General features: G+C 38.0%; 1 protein-coding gene across 6 annotated transcripts in view; it reads left to right on the top strand.

Moving 5' to 3' along the window:
* Positions 1-3,636: 3,636 nt before the first annotated feature.
* Positions 3,637-16,490, top strand: part of LOC308686977 (uncharacterized protein) — a 97,322-nt gene continuing 84,468 nt past the window's right edge. For 3 of the 6 annotated variants that reach the window (XM_081359134.1, XM_081359136.1, XM_081359132.1), the window contains exons 1-5: positions 3,637-3,995; positions 10,281-10,338; positions 11,332-11,413; positions 15,826-15,947; positions 16,097-16,187. In XM_081359134.1, coding sequence (XP_081215260.1) covers positions 10,321-10,338; positions 11,332-11,413; positions 15,826-15,947; positions 16,097-16,187 — 313 coding nt within the window. In that variant the 5' untranslated portion in view covers positions 3,637-3,995; positions 10,281-10,320. Of the gene's footprint in view, positions 3,996-6,145; positions 6,283-10,277; positions 10,339-11,331; positions 11,414-15,825; positions 15,948-16,096; positions 16,188-16,490 lie in introns of all 6 variants that reach the window. The other 3 variants (XM_081359135.1, XM_081359131.1, XM_081359133.1) reach the window with 2 other exon arrangements.

Raw genomic sequence — 16,490 nt, forward strand, 5'->3', positions numbered from 1 at the left:
TACGGTAGCCAAGGCTAGAGATAATAGGGATTTCTTTCTTACATCTAAGAGAGTAACATTTAGCACAATTACTTCAAACGAATTAAACCTGTGACCTGTTTTCTGAGTAACATTAAGAATATCTCTATAGATTGTCGCAACACCGCCGCCACGACCAATCAGACGGGGCTCGTGCTTATAACAGTATCCTGATGGAGTAGACTCATTAAGACCGAAATAATCATTAGGTTTAAGCCAGGTTTCAGTAAGGCAAAGTACATCGAAACTATTATCTGTGACCATTTCATTTACAATAACCGCCTTAGGTGTGAGCGATCTAATGTTAAGAAGACCTAGCTTTATAAATTGTTTTTGTTCACTAATATTGAGATTTTCTGGTTTAATCACAATTAGATTTTTCCTGGATCCTACAGTAGATTTAAAGTTTGACCTCACTAAACGAGGAATAGACACAGTTTCAATATAATGTTCTACATTGGTACTTATATCAATTAAGTTTGGACAGCAAAGAGTGTGATTTGGACTTTGACTTACTAGTCATATGGTGTGTAACGTCTTGGAGATGTTGTCCGACAGAAGAGCCGCTCCGATTCTGCTGGGGTGAAGGCCATCAGCACGGAAGAGCCTAGGTCGCTCCCAAAACAAATTCCAATTATTTACAAAGAGAAGTCTCTGTTCATTACACCATGACATTAACCATTCATTTAGAGCAAATAGTCTACTGAACCTTTCTTGTCCTAGTCGGTACGTGGGAAGCGGTCCAGACACGATGATCGTTGTTTCAGGCGATGTGCTGCGTACCGTCTCGATCAGGCTCCTGTAGTCCTTCTTCAGAACTTCTGTCTGCCGCAGCCTGATGTCGTTCGTTCCCGCGTGCAGCACGACAGCTCCGACGCGCTTTTCACCGTTCAGGATCTCGGGGACCTGCGCAGCGACATCAAGAACACGAGCACCAGGAAAGCAGTGAGTGCGCACCTTACCTCTACCTGAGGTAGCGTGGACATGCCGGACGATGGAACTGCCGATGATCACAGCGTCGCGTTCCGTCTCGCGTAGAGGAGAGAAGCGGTTCCGGGTGGAGATCTCGAAGGCCGGGAGGGGCGGAGAGGTCCTAGCTCTGGTCCTGGCTCGCGTCTTCCGCTGTGGAAACACCCAGGGTCCATCGTGTTGTGTCGGTGCCGGAGTGAACGAAACCAGGGATGATCGCGTCCTGGGTGCTCGGGTCCTGTGCAGAGAAACACACGGAGTAGACGAGGTCGGAGTCAAAAGGTTACTAACCACTGACTTGTGAGCATCAGCGCGTGATGTTTCAAGCGCGGATTGCCGATCTCGCAGCTCGGCCTGCCTCTCTTGTAGGTCGCGGATCTGTCTCTCCACCGACTCAAGCTCTAACTGCACAGCATGTAGCTCGAGGGTCTCCTCACCTGCACTCAAAGGTAACGTTAGACACACATCCGTCATATTCGCCATTATAGCAGATATGTGCTACAATGGCGAATTATAGCTTTCACTGATACGTGTGTAGATAGGCGCGACCACGCGTGCTATGCTAGCGGGCTAAGGCTAGTAGCGGAAGATTGGATATAAGTAGTGATATCAAAGCGATCCGATTGTTTTTTAAAGAGAATAGTATTCCAGATATGTTCACACGCTATAAAAATGAAAGATATTCGTTTGTAAAAGAGTGTAAAGAAGGAAATCAAGGTTTATGAATTAATTCGACGGAGCTCGAAACACAACAACGCACTCAGTCGCGACGTTTGTTTGTGTGTTATTGGTTAGAGAATAAAACTCATCACTGATTTCCACTGCTGCTTTTGCCATCTCCTGTTTTTCCAAGAAAGAAAAAAAAACATTTTTCTTGCAGGTTTAGACTATTTGAAAAAGACACCCAAGAAGGCTACTGATCTTTTTTCTTTTTTTTAAACCCATGAGAATGTGTTGCAATACAAATTAAAGAGATTTGATTGTAGTCTTATTTTATTAACTGGTCTTATTTCATTATGTGTGTACAAGGCTGAGCTGAATATCTGCAAATGTTTGAAATAATATTCAGGACATAATTACGATTATTGTTACATTATTGATTTTCTAAATTGCTTAGACACTAAAAATCAAATCAAATATACTATATAAAGCATAATGCAATTTTTTAAAGAAAAAATTATCTCAAAACTATTTATGTTTCATGCAGCTTGCAAACACAAATGTATTGGTTGGTGCAAGCAAAAGTTGTGCAAGCAAATGCAAGCATTTTTTTTCATCACCATATCTAAAGCCAGATTGACCTCATATTGTGACATAGACAACGCCCTAGAAAGAAGAAATCATGCAAGAAGCCATCTTACGCAGGATGATCTGGTGCAACAAACAGAAGACTCGAGTTATCAGACAAATGGAAAAGCTGGACGTTGCATTTGCAGGAGATTGGATCGTTTGAAGCATGATGCAAACTTGCCCTGAAACTAAAGTGTTTGTGCTTTTCTTTATTTCTCTGAATCAACAGCTCGGCAGGTCTTAGGGTGACGTCTGCTTCTCTGACTTTTACCATTGTTTAAAGGACAAGTTCGGTATTTTACACTTAAAGCCCTGTTTACAGATCGTTTCTGGTGAAATAGAACGGTTGAGATAAAAATGTGGACACATGCTGCTGTCCCGAGAATTTTAGATTTATTTCGCTTCTCCCCCCCACTACAGAATGGCAGCCTATGGGCACTGGAACAATCCTTCATAAAACGCATTAAACTTTCGATTACAAAGACGTGAAACTCACCGAGTGGTCAAGGGTGTTCACTGATATGCTCACTCAAAAATCGCTGCAAAAGATGCTTTCCAACAGGTTTTATCGTAGTTTTTGTCCAACTCCATTGACTTGAATTGGATGGGCTGTGTGCGGTACGGTATTACTTCGCCGCTTCTTCTTCTGCTTCTTCTGTGTATTCAATCAAATGCCAGTGGTTTGCTTGCAGTTGGCAAAGGTGCATTATCGCCACCAACTGGGCTGGAGTGTCTATTATTCAAGCTCTCAACGGAAGAATCTACGGGTGTGAGACGTTTGGAAAAATAGGTCCATAGTTTTACAACGAATGGTAAAACACCTGTTGGAAAGCATCTTTTGCAGCGATTTTTGAGTGAGCATATCAGTGAACACCCCTGACCACTTGGTGAGTTTCACGTCTTTGTAAACGAAAGTTTAATACGTTTTATGAAGGATTGTTCCAGTGCCCATAGGCTGCCATTGTGTAGGTGGGGGGGAGAAGCGAAATAAATCTAAAATTCTCGGGACAGCAGCATGTGTCCACATTTTATTCTTAACCGTTCTATTTCATCAGAAACGATCTGTAAACAGGGCTTTAAGTGTAAAATACCGAACTTGTCCTTTAAAAAGTAAAAAGACTTGTAGCCTCTGAAAACCAGAGAGGAGAGCCAGAAACAAGCTGGATGAGGCAGGGTGTGGTTTTAACAGCTGTGGGTGAAGAAACAGTCAGATCTATATTAAGCTTTCAAGTGCAAGCTACAAAAATAAGATTAGAGCTGCTTCTTGCAAACTTGTTATAACCTTGGACAATTTCAAGGCCAGTTGTTTACCTTATAAAGAACTGCTGCATTATAATGACAGCCCCAAAGTCTTAGGACAGCCCCAAAATCTTAAGACAGCTCCAATAACAACGAACAATATAAAAAGCTTTGTTTCCTGTTTCTCTGGGCCACAATTCGGGTGAAGACCTTCACGCATTTCTGATATCTTTATCTTTGAATCTATGAATTGTTGTCTTTGTATTATTCTGAAATTTTTTAAGTAAAACAAAACCATTTTTTTTGTTGATTCTGAAAACTTTTAAGACAAGTCTCGGAGTGATTTTTCATAGAAATATATTTATTTTGTTGTAGTTTAGATATTAATACTAAGCAAACGCCCAGTGCATCCGAATCCAGGACTGAGCCGGGACACCGCCGAGGACCCTGAAACAACGTCTAGCATCTTTAACCTGCAGGTAAGGACAATTTATGATTGTAACAGGTTATGGGTTATATTGTGCTTTTAGGGGCACCTTTAACATTCATCTTAACCTGTTTTCAGTATTATTTCACCATGTCATGCATCAGTGTTCATATTTCATTATGTTTAATGTATTTGACAAGTAATTATTGTAGTGTGATATAATGATCAATAGTGATAACACATCTGAGGACATCTAGGCACTTTTTTACACCTGGGGTGGATGATATGTGGCAAAAATATCATATCACGATTATTTTCAGGAAAATCACGATTCATGATTTTATCACAATTGTTTTTCATGTTGGTTTTACTATTTTGCAAGTGACTGAGCATTACAGCCTTAGGTAACAAAATCTAAAATAAAAAAGAATGGCAGACATTTAGGCCAAAGTGGCGAAGATAAAAATCTGTGTCATTATTTTCTGTTATTAAAAATTAAGAACAAAGATACATATTACACACACAGCTTAATACACAAATGAAACAAACAGTGCTTTATTTTTCAGCTATAGGTGTATTTAACAGTAGCATTGAAGAAAGTAATTAAATTAACAAATATGAAAATAAAACACAACAGACTAAAAGGCAGGGTAGGTAGGATTTAAAAAAAAAAAAAAAAAAACATTCCAAATTTGTTTAAACTGTCTTTATATACCAATACATAATTAACATGTAAGTACTCTGAAAATGCGAGTATAAAAATCGAGTGTCTGTAGACCTCTCATGACTGTTGTAAACACAGCTAATTATTTCCATTCACTCCACCCCCTCCCTTCTGGGCTCTGTCCAAAGCCACGCCCCCAAAACACATGAACGCGCGACGCCAAACGCTCAGGCTCAGCTGGAAGACGCATTTATTACCTGAGACGAGTGGAGAGGACGGAGCGCAGTACATACAGTGACATCATGTCAGAATCACATGTAATAAACCTAACTTTATCACCATAAATATAAACAAATAAGATGGCTTTTAGAACTCACTATCAAGCTAGCATATCAATACTGGTAATGTTTAAAATACGAGCTATATTTAGGCTATAGGTAACACAGTGGCGGTTCTACATTGAATTACACCCTGGGCGAGACCCCCTTCGAGCTTCGACTTGTAACAGTTTTATTGCAAAGAACAATACTATGGTGAAATTAGATCTCGTGTTTGAGTTAAAACCGAATTATTGTTAAGCATAGCAAGAATCATAGCAAAAAGGCTAACAAATAAGAGTTATACCCACCAATTGCCCCTTCATGACATGGATACCGTAATCATACAAAGAAAACATAGTTGCATACCTTTATCTTTCGCTCGTTTCTAAATTGGGCACCTGATGGCTGTCGACCTTTCTTGTCCATCTCTTATTTGGCGCTCGGCTTGACATCGACAATCAACAGATTTCCCCTGATCCCCCCCATACCAACACTCACGAGTCACGACCAGAAGTCAAGACTAAACCAATTCACCTTGGTGGTGGTGACCAAATAATCGTTTTGTATTACCTATTTTTATTAGCCATTCAGACCATTCAGAAAAACAAAAATGTGCAGGAAATATAGAGGCCTGTATTTATAATATTATGAATGAAATGTGCGTTATTTGGAAGAAAGTCGAGGTGTGACTGACTTCGATAACTATATGGATCCCCCTCCTTGTCCGTTCCATTTGGGAGAGACCCAGAGGTGAACTGTCATCCGCGCCCGCGCCTCCGCGCCCCCTCCCCTTTCCCCTTCTCAAACAAACAGCTTCTGTGCACGGCATCTTCTTAGTAAGCAAAGGGCGCCTGCAGCTTCAGGGGGCGCAAATTTGCTAATTCCCCACACAGTGAAATGCTAGATAATAGAAAACTGTTTCGCGGCGCAGATTTTTTTTTTTTTTTTTCTGCTCGTGCCGGCGGCGCCGCCCCCCCAAAAATGCCGCCCCGGGCGATTGCCCGGTTCGCCCGTGCCTAAAACCGCTACTGAGGTAACAAGCTATATTTATAAGGCAAAGCTAAAAACAGGTTGCATTGATACACGTTTTTCCATTACCATCAGTTAAACTGTGATGAAGGTAAATTTCATGTAAGATTCATAACATATACAGTGTTTTGCATGTAAGAGTTTCCATGATGAAAGCATTGTTGACTCTGATGAGGACTAACGTTACAGTCCGGTGACAAGTACCGCATCGTCGGTTCGAGGACAAGGTCCGGGGTCGAGGGCGAAGCAGAGGAGGTCGTTCAAGAGTGCGGGCAACCAGGGTCCGAGGAAGTAGTTTTTGCCTTGTTTGCCTTCGCTGACTGCAGGTGCTTTGAATTTTGAATGTTCTTTCTCTGCCATAATTTTACTCTTAGTTCGTAGGTTCCGCACCTCTCTTGCACTCGCATGCACGTGCATATGGGCAGATCTTGTAGCAACAGTGGTGGTAGCCATGGTTGCGAGAGTGAGTGACAGTCGCCCAAACCAATCAATTGTTTCGTCCCGAATGGAAATAATGAGCTGTGTTTATTGCAGATTAAAAGGTCTACAGTCACTCGATTTTTATACTCTCTTTTTCAGAGCACTTACATTTTAATTATGTATCTGTATATAAAGACAGTTTAAACAAATTTGAAAAAAAGTTTTTTTATAAAAATGCTACCTACCCTACCTTTAAAGTTCTCAGTCATTTACTCTCTTAAGTTGTTTTAAACCTGAAGACGTTTCTTTCTTCTGTTGAAAATAAAAGTGAATGAATGAAAATGAAAAAAATAAAAGTAATTTGGAAGAATGTGGGTAACCAAACAGTTGATGTACCCCAGTGACTTCTATAGTATATTTGTCCTACTATGGAAGTCAATGGGGACCAGCAACTGTTTGGTTTTGGGTGAACTATCTCTTTAAGGATACGTGGCAGCACGCGTCTAATATACATGCCAAGCAGTCAGATTTTCTCTTAATTTTCTCTGTTTGCTTTAGAAATAAACAAATTTGTTTATGTAAACCTTGTGTGTATTTGACAGTATTAGCGCAATATAAGACTCGAAAGATAACTTAGTCCAGTAACCAGGTGCTGTTACACAGGCTTTTAGTGCATGTTGGAGTCAGGTGTTTGCGCTCAGAAAAGCGCATGTTAGAACAGCGCATCAGCAGCGAATGACATGTTTAATCGGCAAGGCTTTAAAGCACATGCAAATAATGAACTTTTGTGAACTGCAGTGTCCAGTTCCTCTGTGTTAACATTTGATGTGACTATTCGTCTCGTTGTACAGTGTGTTGAGACAGAGACTGGCCAAAGGGGGCAATCTGTGTCTCCCTTCCTGAGCCTGTAAGTACTCGTTGGCTCTGATCGGCAAGGCTTATCAGGTTTGTGGGGAAGTGGCCTCTGCCATGGTGTTGTTGCAGGTCCACCAGGCCAAGGCACTGAGGGACCTGCACGAGGGTGGTCATGGCCTGGAAGTTCTCCAAGAACTCTGTACCGCAACTGACTTCGCGCTTTGTGTGACGAAGGTTACGCCACGCTCTCTGGGCCATGGGATGTTCACGCTGGTGGTCCAGGAATGCCATGGACTCTACCTGGCTGATATGCGGGATGCTGACAAGATTTGGTTTTTAAAGTCCCCTGTCTCCCAGGCCAGCCTCTTTGGAGATCTGGTCGAGAGCTGCGCCCAGCAGTACTCGGCTGCCCAGAAGTAGATGGAGGCCATAAAACATGTGTTGCACTGGCGGCCAACTGCTGCTTCCACCCCTCCGCCTGCTCATCACCAAGGGTGTCTCCCTGCGACTGCCCCCGCTCCCGGGCAGCAGCAGCCTCCACCTAAGCTGCGACGAGTATTTGTTAAATAAACCGGTATTTCCGTCAAAGCTTTTTATTCAACAGGGCACTTGACAAAGGGGCTGGTGTGTTCTAAATATAGGACTAGATCAAAAGAATAAATAAATAAATTCAGTGTTTTACTGTTCTGTGAAATTTCAGCTCAAAATACCAGGTTGTATTTTAAACAGAATAAACATTTTGGAAGTGAAATCTGAAATGTGAATATGCATTATTGAATTTTTAATAATAAAAACGTGTGTGAAATGTTTTGAATTGAAATATTCACAGCTTAAATATACAACCATGTTGAATTTCAGCCCATAAAAAATGCAACGTCAAAAATGCAATCCCTGAAAATACAATGCATTAAAATGCAAGCAGGGTTAATGCAATACATCTTTTTTCGAGTTGTGCAATTCAACAAGCTTTACTGTTTTAAAAAAACATGTGTCATTATTTTACTTCCATAACCGAGTATGTATTTATTATTTCTCTGGGATTTTTTGATTTTATTTATTATTAAAGGACGCAAAATACAGAAGAGCTTCGATCAAGACTGCAACCAGATTAGTGTAATGAGTTACTAGTGTACAGTTTGCAATAACTGTGTATTTGAGATTGAATTTGCGAGGATTAAGTAATGACGCACCAAACCTGACAAAAAACGAAACCGAAACCAAGTAGGCTACGTATAGGCTACTCTTGATATTTATAATACTTTTTTTGTAATAGAAATAAGCGTTAGATCGTGATTATGCTATATGATTAGACTCTAAATATAATTTCTAGTCAAAATGAGCCCTTTGTAGAGAAACTTGACTATAGGCTTTTTTTTTTTTTTTTTTTTTTTGTGCGTGTGCCTGTTTTGTGTTGTTATACTTTCTAAAATCAGCCACAAACGATGCCATTTTTATCATGAAACTCAAACCATAATGTTGTTTTGATGTGATTTAATATGGCGCGGACAGATCGTTGTAGCAGATCTTCCTGTGTATTGCTGAATACAGATCTCTATCGATCAGACTTTAGAGGGCTCAACAACTCTTAGGAATAGAAACACAGGCTACTTAAGCCCAGACTTTCGAAACGTGAAACGTGTTTGTTTTCGGTGTTAACATTTTAATCTGTTAGTGGCCCAGATATTACTGACCCGTTTCCACAGAGATATTTGATTGGTCTGCTGAGACTAAAGTGTGTAGCGCGATGACGTCATTGATATCAAATACGTAATTGACGTTTTAACAGTTGTTAAGTATAATTTAGTTTCTATCATCGTGCTTTAAAACTCAAAAGTTTCTCCGTTTCAACTCGTGGACTTCAAGCTCGAGCTTCGTCTGCTTCATTTATCATTAGGACGCAAAATACAGAAGAGCTTCGATCAAGACTGCAACCAGTCTAGTGTAATGAGTTACTAGTGTACAGTTTGCAATAACTGTGTAGGCCTATTTGAGATTGAATTTGTGAGGATTAATGACGCACTGAAAACCTGACAAAAACGAAACCGCCGAAACCATGTACATATTAGACGTTTGGAATAGAAATAAGCATGAGCTCGTGATTAGGCTGTGATTAGAGTCTACAGATATTTTTTCAGTAGCCTATATATAATCAAGTAACAGACTTTACTAAGTTATAGCATAAAAAAAAAAACACAAATAAACATGAGTCGATTGCTCATCACCTCTTTGGAATAGAAACACGCTACTTATCATTAGAAAGCCCAGACTTTGATTTGTTTTGAAACTTGTTTGGTTTTCGGTGATTTTTAATATTACTATCTGTTATCGACCCAGATATTACTGACCCGTTTCAGTAGCACCTCACTGCAGTAAACGAGATCCAGGGGGCGGAGTCGGATCCAGATCTAAGGGGTGGAGATGGGTAGGTTTAGGTAGGCGTATCTATGGGCGTAGGCCTATGTAAGGTGGATTGCGTGTTCTGCAGTGAGGACCATCTAACCCGTTTCCACAGAGGTGTGTGATTGGTCTGTTGATGATAATAAAGTGTGTCTTTATATGGCCATATGAAACATGGGATTATTTTTTGCCTTTAATATCATAACTTTTCAAGAAAAAAGAAAGAAAAAATATATTTAAATGGTCAGAAAATGTCTTTTGAAACCGGAAAATAAATCACAGGCAAAATCTACGTCAGTGTTTCGTGTTACATGTAACTAGTATGTGTATATTTGCAAGAGAACTTCCTGTTTTTACAACTGAGGTGGTGTTTGGATGAACACAGAAATGTATTGTTAACTTGTTTTTATGTAGTCCAGTGACGTTTAATAAAGAGTTTGTTTGAAATCAATAAGAGCTACACACACACACACACACACACACACACACACACACACACAGAGAGAGAGAGAGAGAGAGAGAGAGAGAGAGAGAGAGAGAGAGAGAGAGAGAGATGATTATATTACATATTGTTTAAATATAAATATAAAACAAATGTAATAAATCTTTGTAATGAGTATTTATTTGTAATTAATTATTTTGTGTTTAGCAGATAACTGAAGAGTTGTGGAGGTCTTCTGTGAGGTGGAAACATGATGGAAGAATACCCTGTGAGTTAAAACTTATGTTCATGAACCTTATTTAAAGATGTAAAACTATTAACCTGCAATAATTTAATTTTAATACATTTGATTTGATTTGATAGATTTTTTTAATCGAATTTGTAATAAATTGTAAGTTCTGTAGCATGGCACCATATTCCAGATGATTTGTTGATCATTATTATTATTATTTTGCCTTTGTGCCAAATGGAAATACAATTTTAAATACTATATATAAATTTAATATGAATTGTTATATAAATTTAAAAACGTTTACAGATGAGAATATAACCCTAAAAAATGTAAAGGTAAACACATCTTAAAGGAATAGTTCACCCAAAAATGAAAATTGGCCCATGATTTTCTCATCCTCAAGCCACCCTAGGTGTATATGACTTTCTTTTTTCAGCCGAACACAATCAGAGTTATATTAAAAAAAAAATATCCTGCTCTTCTTAGCTTTATAATGGCAGTGAATGGTACCCTATATTTTGAAGCCCCAATGTTAATAAAACACTCAGTATGCATGAAATAGCTAAATACCACAGAGTCACACACAAACATAAAAAATCAGCATATCAATCTCAACAATAATAAATGAAAAAGCATACAGAAAAGTCACAGCAAAAATACAAGCAAACAAAATTCTGTAGAGCATTTTGCAAACACTTTGTTTTACAATTGCAAACTGAGTGTAAAGTGTATAATGTGCTTGTAGTTTTGCAGACTTGGTCTGAAGATTCGGTACATGAGTGAATAGTTTCACTGAGTGAGCCTCAAGTAACTCTTTTAGTGTGCGAGCAATTCAAAAACTGTCATTTGTTTAATAAAACTGTTTCATGATCAGAAATTCAATAACATTTTACCACAGCTTTAAGATTCACTAGGGATATTTAGTTTTATTATATGCTGAGCTGAACACTAAAGGGGCTCATTCAACAATATTTAATATGTGAATTTCATAGATTCTTTATTAAGAGGACGTATTTTTCCCCCTTAAAGATGCTCCAATATGACCAACTCTCCAATGCCAGTGCTGACAGTGATTCCTCAGATGAGAGCCTCGGGCAACCTCCTTCATTCAGTAAGTACATTTTACAATGAATTTGAGCAATATCAGTTTTGTGTTAGCAGCTTTAAACATCAAATCACCCTCAGAAAATGACAATTTAATTTTTTTAAGGCGAGACACTACAGGTGAATAGTATACAATTTTAAAATAATATATATTACCATGAAACTTCCTCAGTTGATTACTTACACAAGTATATAAAAAAAGTATTACAAGTTTTTGAAATTTGTATGTTTAATTGTGCAAATTAGGCATTATCTCATTAAATATGCAAAATTTTGCATATATTTTCGGTAGATAGATCTGAACATATGATAAAGCCAGGTGCAAAATTATTTTTTCATTTTGTTTACACACAAGATGAAAACAAAAATGTCAGAGGGATTTCAGGATATATGCTTTCATTAACTAGGAAATCAAAATATACTGTCCATAGCCTAAACATTTTTTTTTTATTAAAATGTCACATAAATCAGGCCAGGAATTATTTAATAACAAATCTATCTGAAAATATCTTCAGAATACTGCTAAGTGTATAACTGGAAAGTTTGGTGTACATAGGTGCTACATAGTCTGAGATGTTTGTACTGGAGAATGACAAAAACTCATTTTGAGAAAACGGCATTTAAAGGGACAGTAAGTAGGAATTACTCCCATCTAGTGGTGAATTTATATTTTGCAATCAAACTAATTTTGCTCTCCAGCGCCTCGCGTTTTCAAATGCGCGTTGCATCTACGGTAAGCGATATGTACCAAAAAGCTTTGACAGGATGTCTTCTAATAGCACCTCGTCGAGTTTTCCTTCAGGTGAACTGGTTTTGTTATTTCAAACAAACTACAACTTGACACAACAAACAAACGAATGTTACAGTTTTGAACAAACAAAACTTACAACCTTGTTTAAAGGGACCTTCTCTACTTTACTCAATAGCTGCTATTCATCAAAGAGCCTGTTTAACTTTTAACTATGTTCTACTGTCTATATCAGTGTTTCCCAACCTTTTTTTCAGTCAAGGCACCCTTTGAAATTAAAAAAAAATGTGTGGCACCCTACACTAGTGTTGTCACGATACTACTTTGATACTATACTTTGAAATGTGCTGGTGTTTTTTTTTTTTCTTCGTTCATGCATGTTACAAATGAATGAATGAATTAAACATTTTTAATTTCATATAATTTTGTTATAATTGCACAAGATAGCTTGTTTTTACTATATTTTATGTAGCAATTTCACAGTAAATCTCCAAATTAATGTAGAAACATCATAAAGACAGTATATTTCAAATAATTGTTTAATGGCATATTTTTATGAATGAAGTGTTATTTGATTCTGATGTCACTGCTGCACTGTCACATGTGGATCCCACACGCGTCCCATCTTCTCACAACTCTTAACGTTCATTTAAGACTTTATTTAACTAAGTTAAGACTGCTCTCATGAGGATACTCAAAGCGAAAGCGCGAAAGAGAAGTCGAGTCTGGCGCGCGTCCTGTCAGCATCACAGACAGTGCATTCTCTTTTGTATTTTCTCGCTTGCATGGTTAGAAGCATTTGCATGAAGAAGAACGTGATTATATAATGTAACGCTAGCCAAAGGATGACAGAAAAAAAATGCTGCTTTAATTGCGTTAAATATTTTTAACGTGTTAAACTGAAAAACATTAATTGCACGCGTTGTATTGACAGCTGCATGGACATAACCGATGTGTTTATGTGAATACGCGGCAAGACGGACGTTGTGACAATGTTTTCGTGTGTATTTGACTGTAAGCGCATCAATGAAAAATAGGCAGCTTTATGTGGACGCACTGGGAATGAGGCACGGGAATAAAATCACACGCAAGCGCAACCTCCGCAATTCAACGACGAAAACTTATGATTTGCATTTTTATTATAAATTTGTGCGCATTATTTGTTGTTATTAGAGACTTTCGACGATCCGAGATTGATGGTAAAAAAATGTTTTTTTTACACAGCACCCCTGCTCTTGCCAGAAGAACCCCAGGGTGCCGCGTCACCCCGCTGGGAAACGCTGGTCTATATAGGCTAATAAAAAAATAAAAATAAAAAGCCTGTAATTAAGACCTTAGCATTGACTTACCTGTTGAGTAGAAAGCAGGCAACTTCAGCGTCTCTTTTGAAAGCTTTCTCCTGCATAGCTATCCCGACATAAACCCTTGTTTTTGTAATCTCCGGTCACGTTTCCTTTTACGGTCTTATTTTGGACTTTTTCGATAAAGATGAATCGTTATCCTGTAACTTAACCGTGCAGTGCAGCCTTTTAAACTTGCCGCGGCAGTGACAAGCGCCTCTCTCTGCTCTTCTCCGTTTCTGCTGGTTTCAGTCACGTGACGCCTGGCTCTGAACGAAAGCGCGTTGTGGAAACGCGTTGGCCTAGTACTTTTTGTCCCTCTCTGCTATTATAGTTTTTCAAGATGGCCGAACTACATGGAAGCGTCCGTGGACCTACCCGTCCTATGTATATAAAGATAATAAATTCTTCGTTTACGAGGACAAGTCAGATCATTGGCAGAGGTATTTGGACACCATTGAGGACATATTTATGAATAAAAATATTGATTTTAGATAATAAAATACCTAAAAAGGTACATATTGTCCCTTTAAAGATTTAAATAGGGGAATTGAATACATTTCTATTGGGAAAAAAAATGCTCAAAAACAGAATAAATGCTCAGGCCTTAGTAATAATAATAATATACTATATAATATTTCAAGCTTATGAAAACTGATTATTTAATAACATGGCAGGCATATAAGGCCTACAACTGCATTAACTCAATTAATTAACATTGGCTAAGCTAAACACGGATGTGTCAGAGTACACCACGTGATGCGTCTGAGCGAATCACATTAGCAGTAGCCAATGAGATTTCGTCATTAGCTTTAAATCCCCCTTTGGATATTCACGATTGGTTACTGATAGAAAGGAAATGACCATATTTAGGTTACATAGCGTTGTGCAGGAGACTCAGAGCTTTACAACAATACCGATATTCTTGGTAAATTCAGAATGGACTTACAGTACTGCTGCAAGTAAACAAAATGTGATAAAATAAACATCTTAATGTATATGTGCAATGTTTTCTTTACAGCAGCTTGAAAGAGCACATATTGAAGGAGTAAACTAGCCCAAAATCTCAAAACTGACCATGCATGAAAAATCGATGTTTTTGCCTGCCGTGTCTCGCCTTAATGTGTTTGTACTAAATGTATTTGAAAACAATCATGTTTAAAGGGAAATTAATATTACATTTAGTCCTGTGTATGTGTATTTAATATCGATTGATCCATAAATTTAATGTGCTAAAATTCAGTACTAAAATTAATTTATGCACCGCGATTCTCTCTTCTGAGCTTAATTCTTTTCTTCAAAATTATGTATGATTTGTTGGAATCCGACAAATAACAGTTGATAGAGTCAATTCAGCAAAGTCAATTTTGAGAAAAAAACATAACTTAAAGGGGTGGTTCGGAATTTTTGACATCGGACCTCATTTTTAAGTCAGCCTGGTTGTTATTCATCAGTGGAGATTTTTTTTTTTTTAAATTATCCAGTCCTTATATTTGGATAGTTAGCCGATGCTAGGCTAGCGCGAGTCAATGGAAACAACTAGTAGCCAGCCATTAAAAAACGTTTTACCCACTCCACAGTGCACCAAACGCAAATCAATTAAAACACTAGACTATCGATGCAAATGTCCGTTGAGAGAATAATGTTAGAAATCAAACTTACCTTTCATCACATTGCATTAGTTATAATTTGTTCCCTGTAATCATAAGCCTTGTCTACAGCAGCAGCGGAGTGATATTGATTACCTAGGCAACCGAGTGAGCCGGCTCACACATGTACTGCGCACACTGTAGAGCGCTTCTGTTCTGTTTACTTTTTGCCGCATTACTAACCGGAGCAAAGTAAAATTCCGCAGCTGCTGAGAAACGAGTTCCTTTGGGATCATTGAGATGAAAGGTAAGTTTGATTTCTAACATTATTCTCTCAACGGACATTTGCATCGATAGTCTAGTGTTTTAATTGATTTGCGTTTGGTGCACTGTGGAGTGGGTAAAACGTTTTTTAATGGCTGGCTACTAGTTGTTTCCATTGACTCGCGCTAGCCTAGCATCGGCTAACTATCCAAATATAAGGACTGGATAATTTTTTTTTTTAAATTTCTCCACTGATGAATAACAACCAGGCTGACTTAAAAATGAGGTCCGATGTCAAAAATTCCGAACCACCCCTTTAAAATCCCTGGTAATTTGGGCTGGGTATCGTTCAAAAATTAAAAATATTGTAAAAACGAATTTTAATTAGTGTTAAAAATCTTAAAATAAATGTAAAATTAAAAATCATTCAAAATAATTGGGAATATTTTTTTTTTCTAATTCTAAACTTTGATTTTAGGAGTGTTAGAAAAACATGGACACACTGTAACGGAAGAATATGAACAAGGAGTCTCGGGAAAAGCGTTTCTGACCAACAAAGATGGAGTGTCCTATGTGGTCAAAGAGATCAACTGCAGAGATGTAAGTACAATCATTAATATGCCATAAAAATTAGTTTGTTATTAAAATGTCATTTTTCAATGTGTGTGTGTGTAAGCTTCATTTTTAAATTTAAGTGATTATTTTGCTACAAAGATAACCAAAATAATAAATAAAAGAAATCCTCTCAGAAAAAGAGCCTTCACGCAGTCAGGAAGGAAGTAAAGATATTGAAGTCCCTGAACCATGGATATATTGTTTCCTATGTGGATTCATTTGAAGGTGAGTTTGTTTTAATTAGACGGATGGTAATGTTCCTTTTATCTATTACAGTTTTGTAAAACTTTATAATAACTGCATGCTATGAATCATTAGCACGTTTTTCTGTTGTCTTGGACTCGTTGGTATTGGCACTCGGACTTGTCTCGGGTTTGGTCATTGGTCTCGCCAAATGTTCGAGTTGGTCTTTTCTTGACTGAGCCTAGCAATGTCTGTTTTTTTCTCTTCAAAACAAAACCAGTGATGGAGTGCACTTATTCAGAAAACAGGTAACGTTATTGGTTTAATTCACAATTCATATAGATA

This window comes from Scardinius erythrophthalmus (assembly GCF_964197995.2).
Source record: "Scardinius erythrophthalmus genome assembly, chromosome: 2".
Classification (NCBI taxonomy): Eukaryota; Metazoa; Chordata; class Actinopteri; order Cypriniformes; family Leuciscidae; genus Scardinius; species Scardinius erythrophthalmus.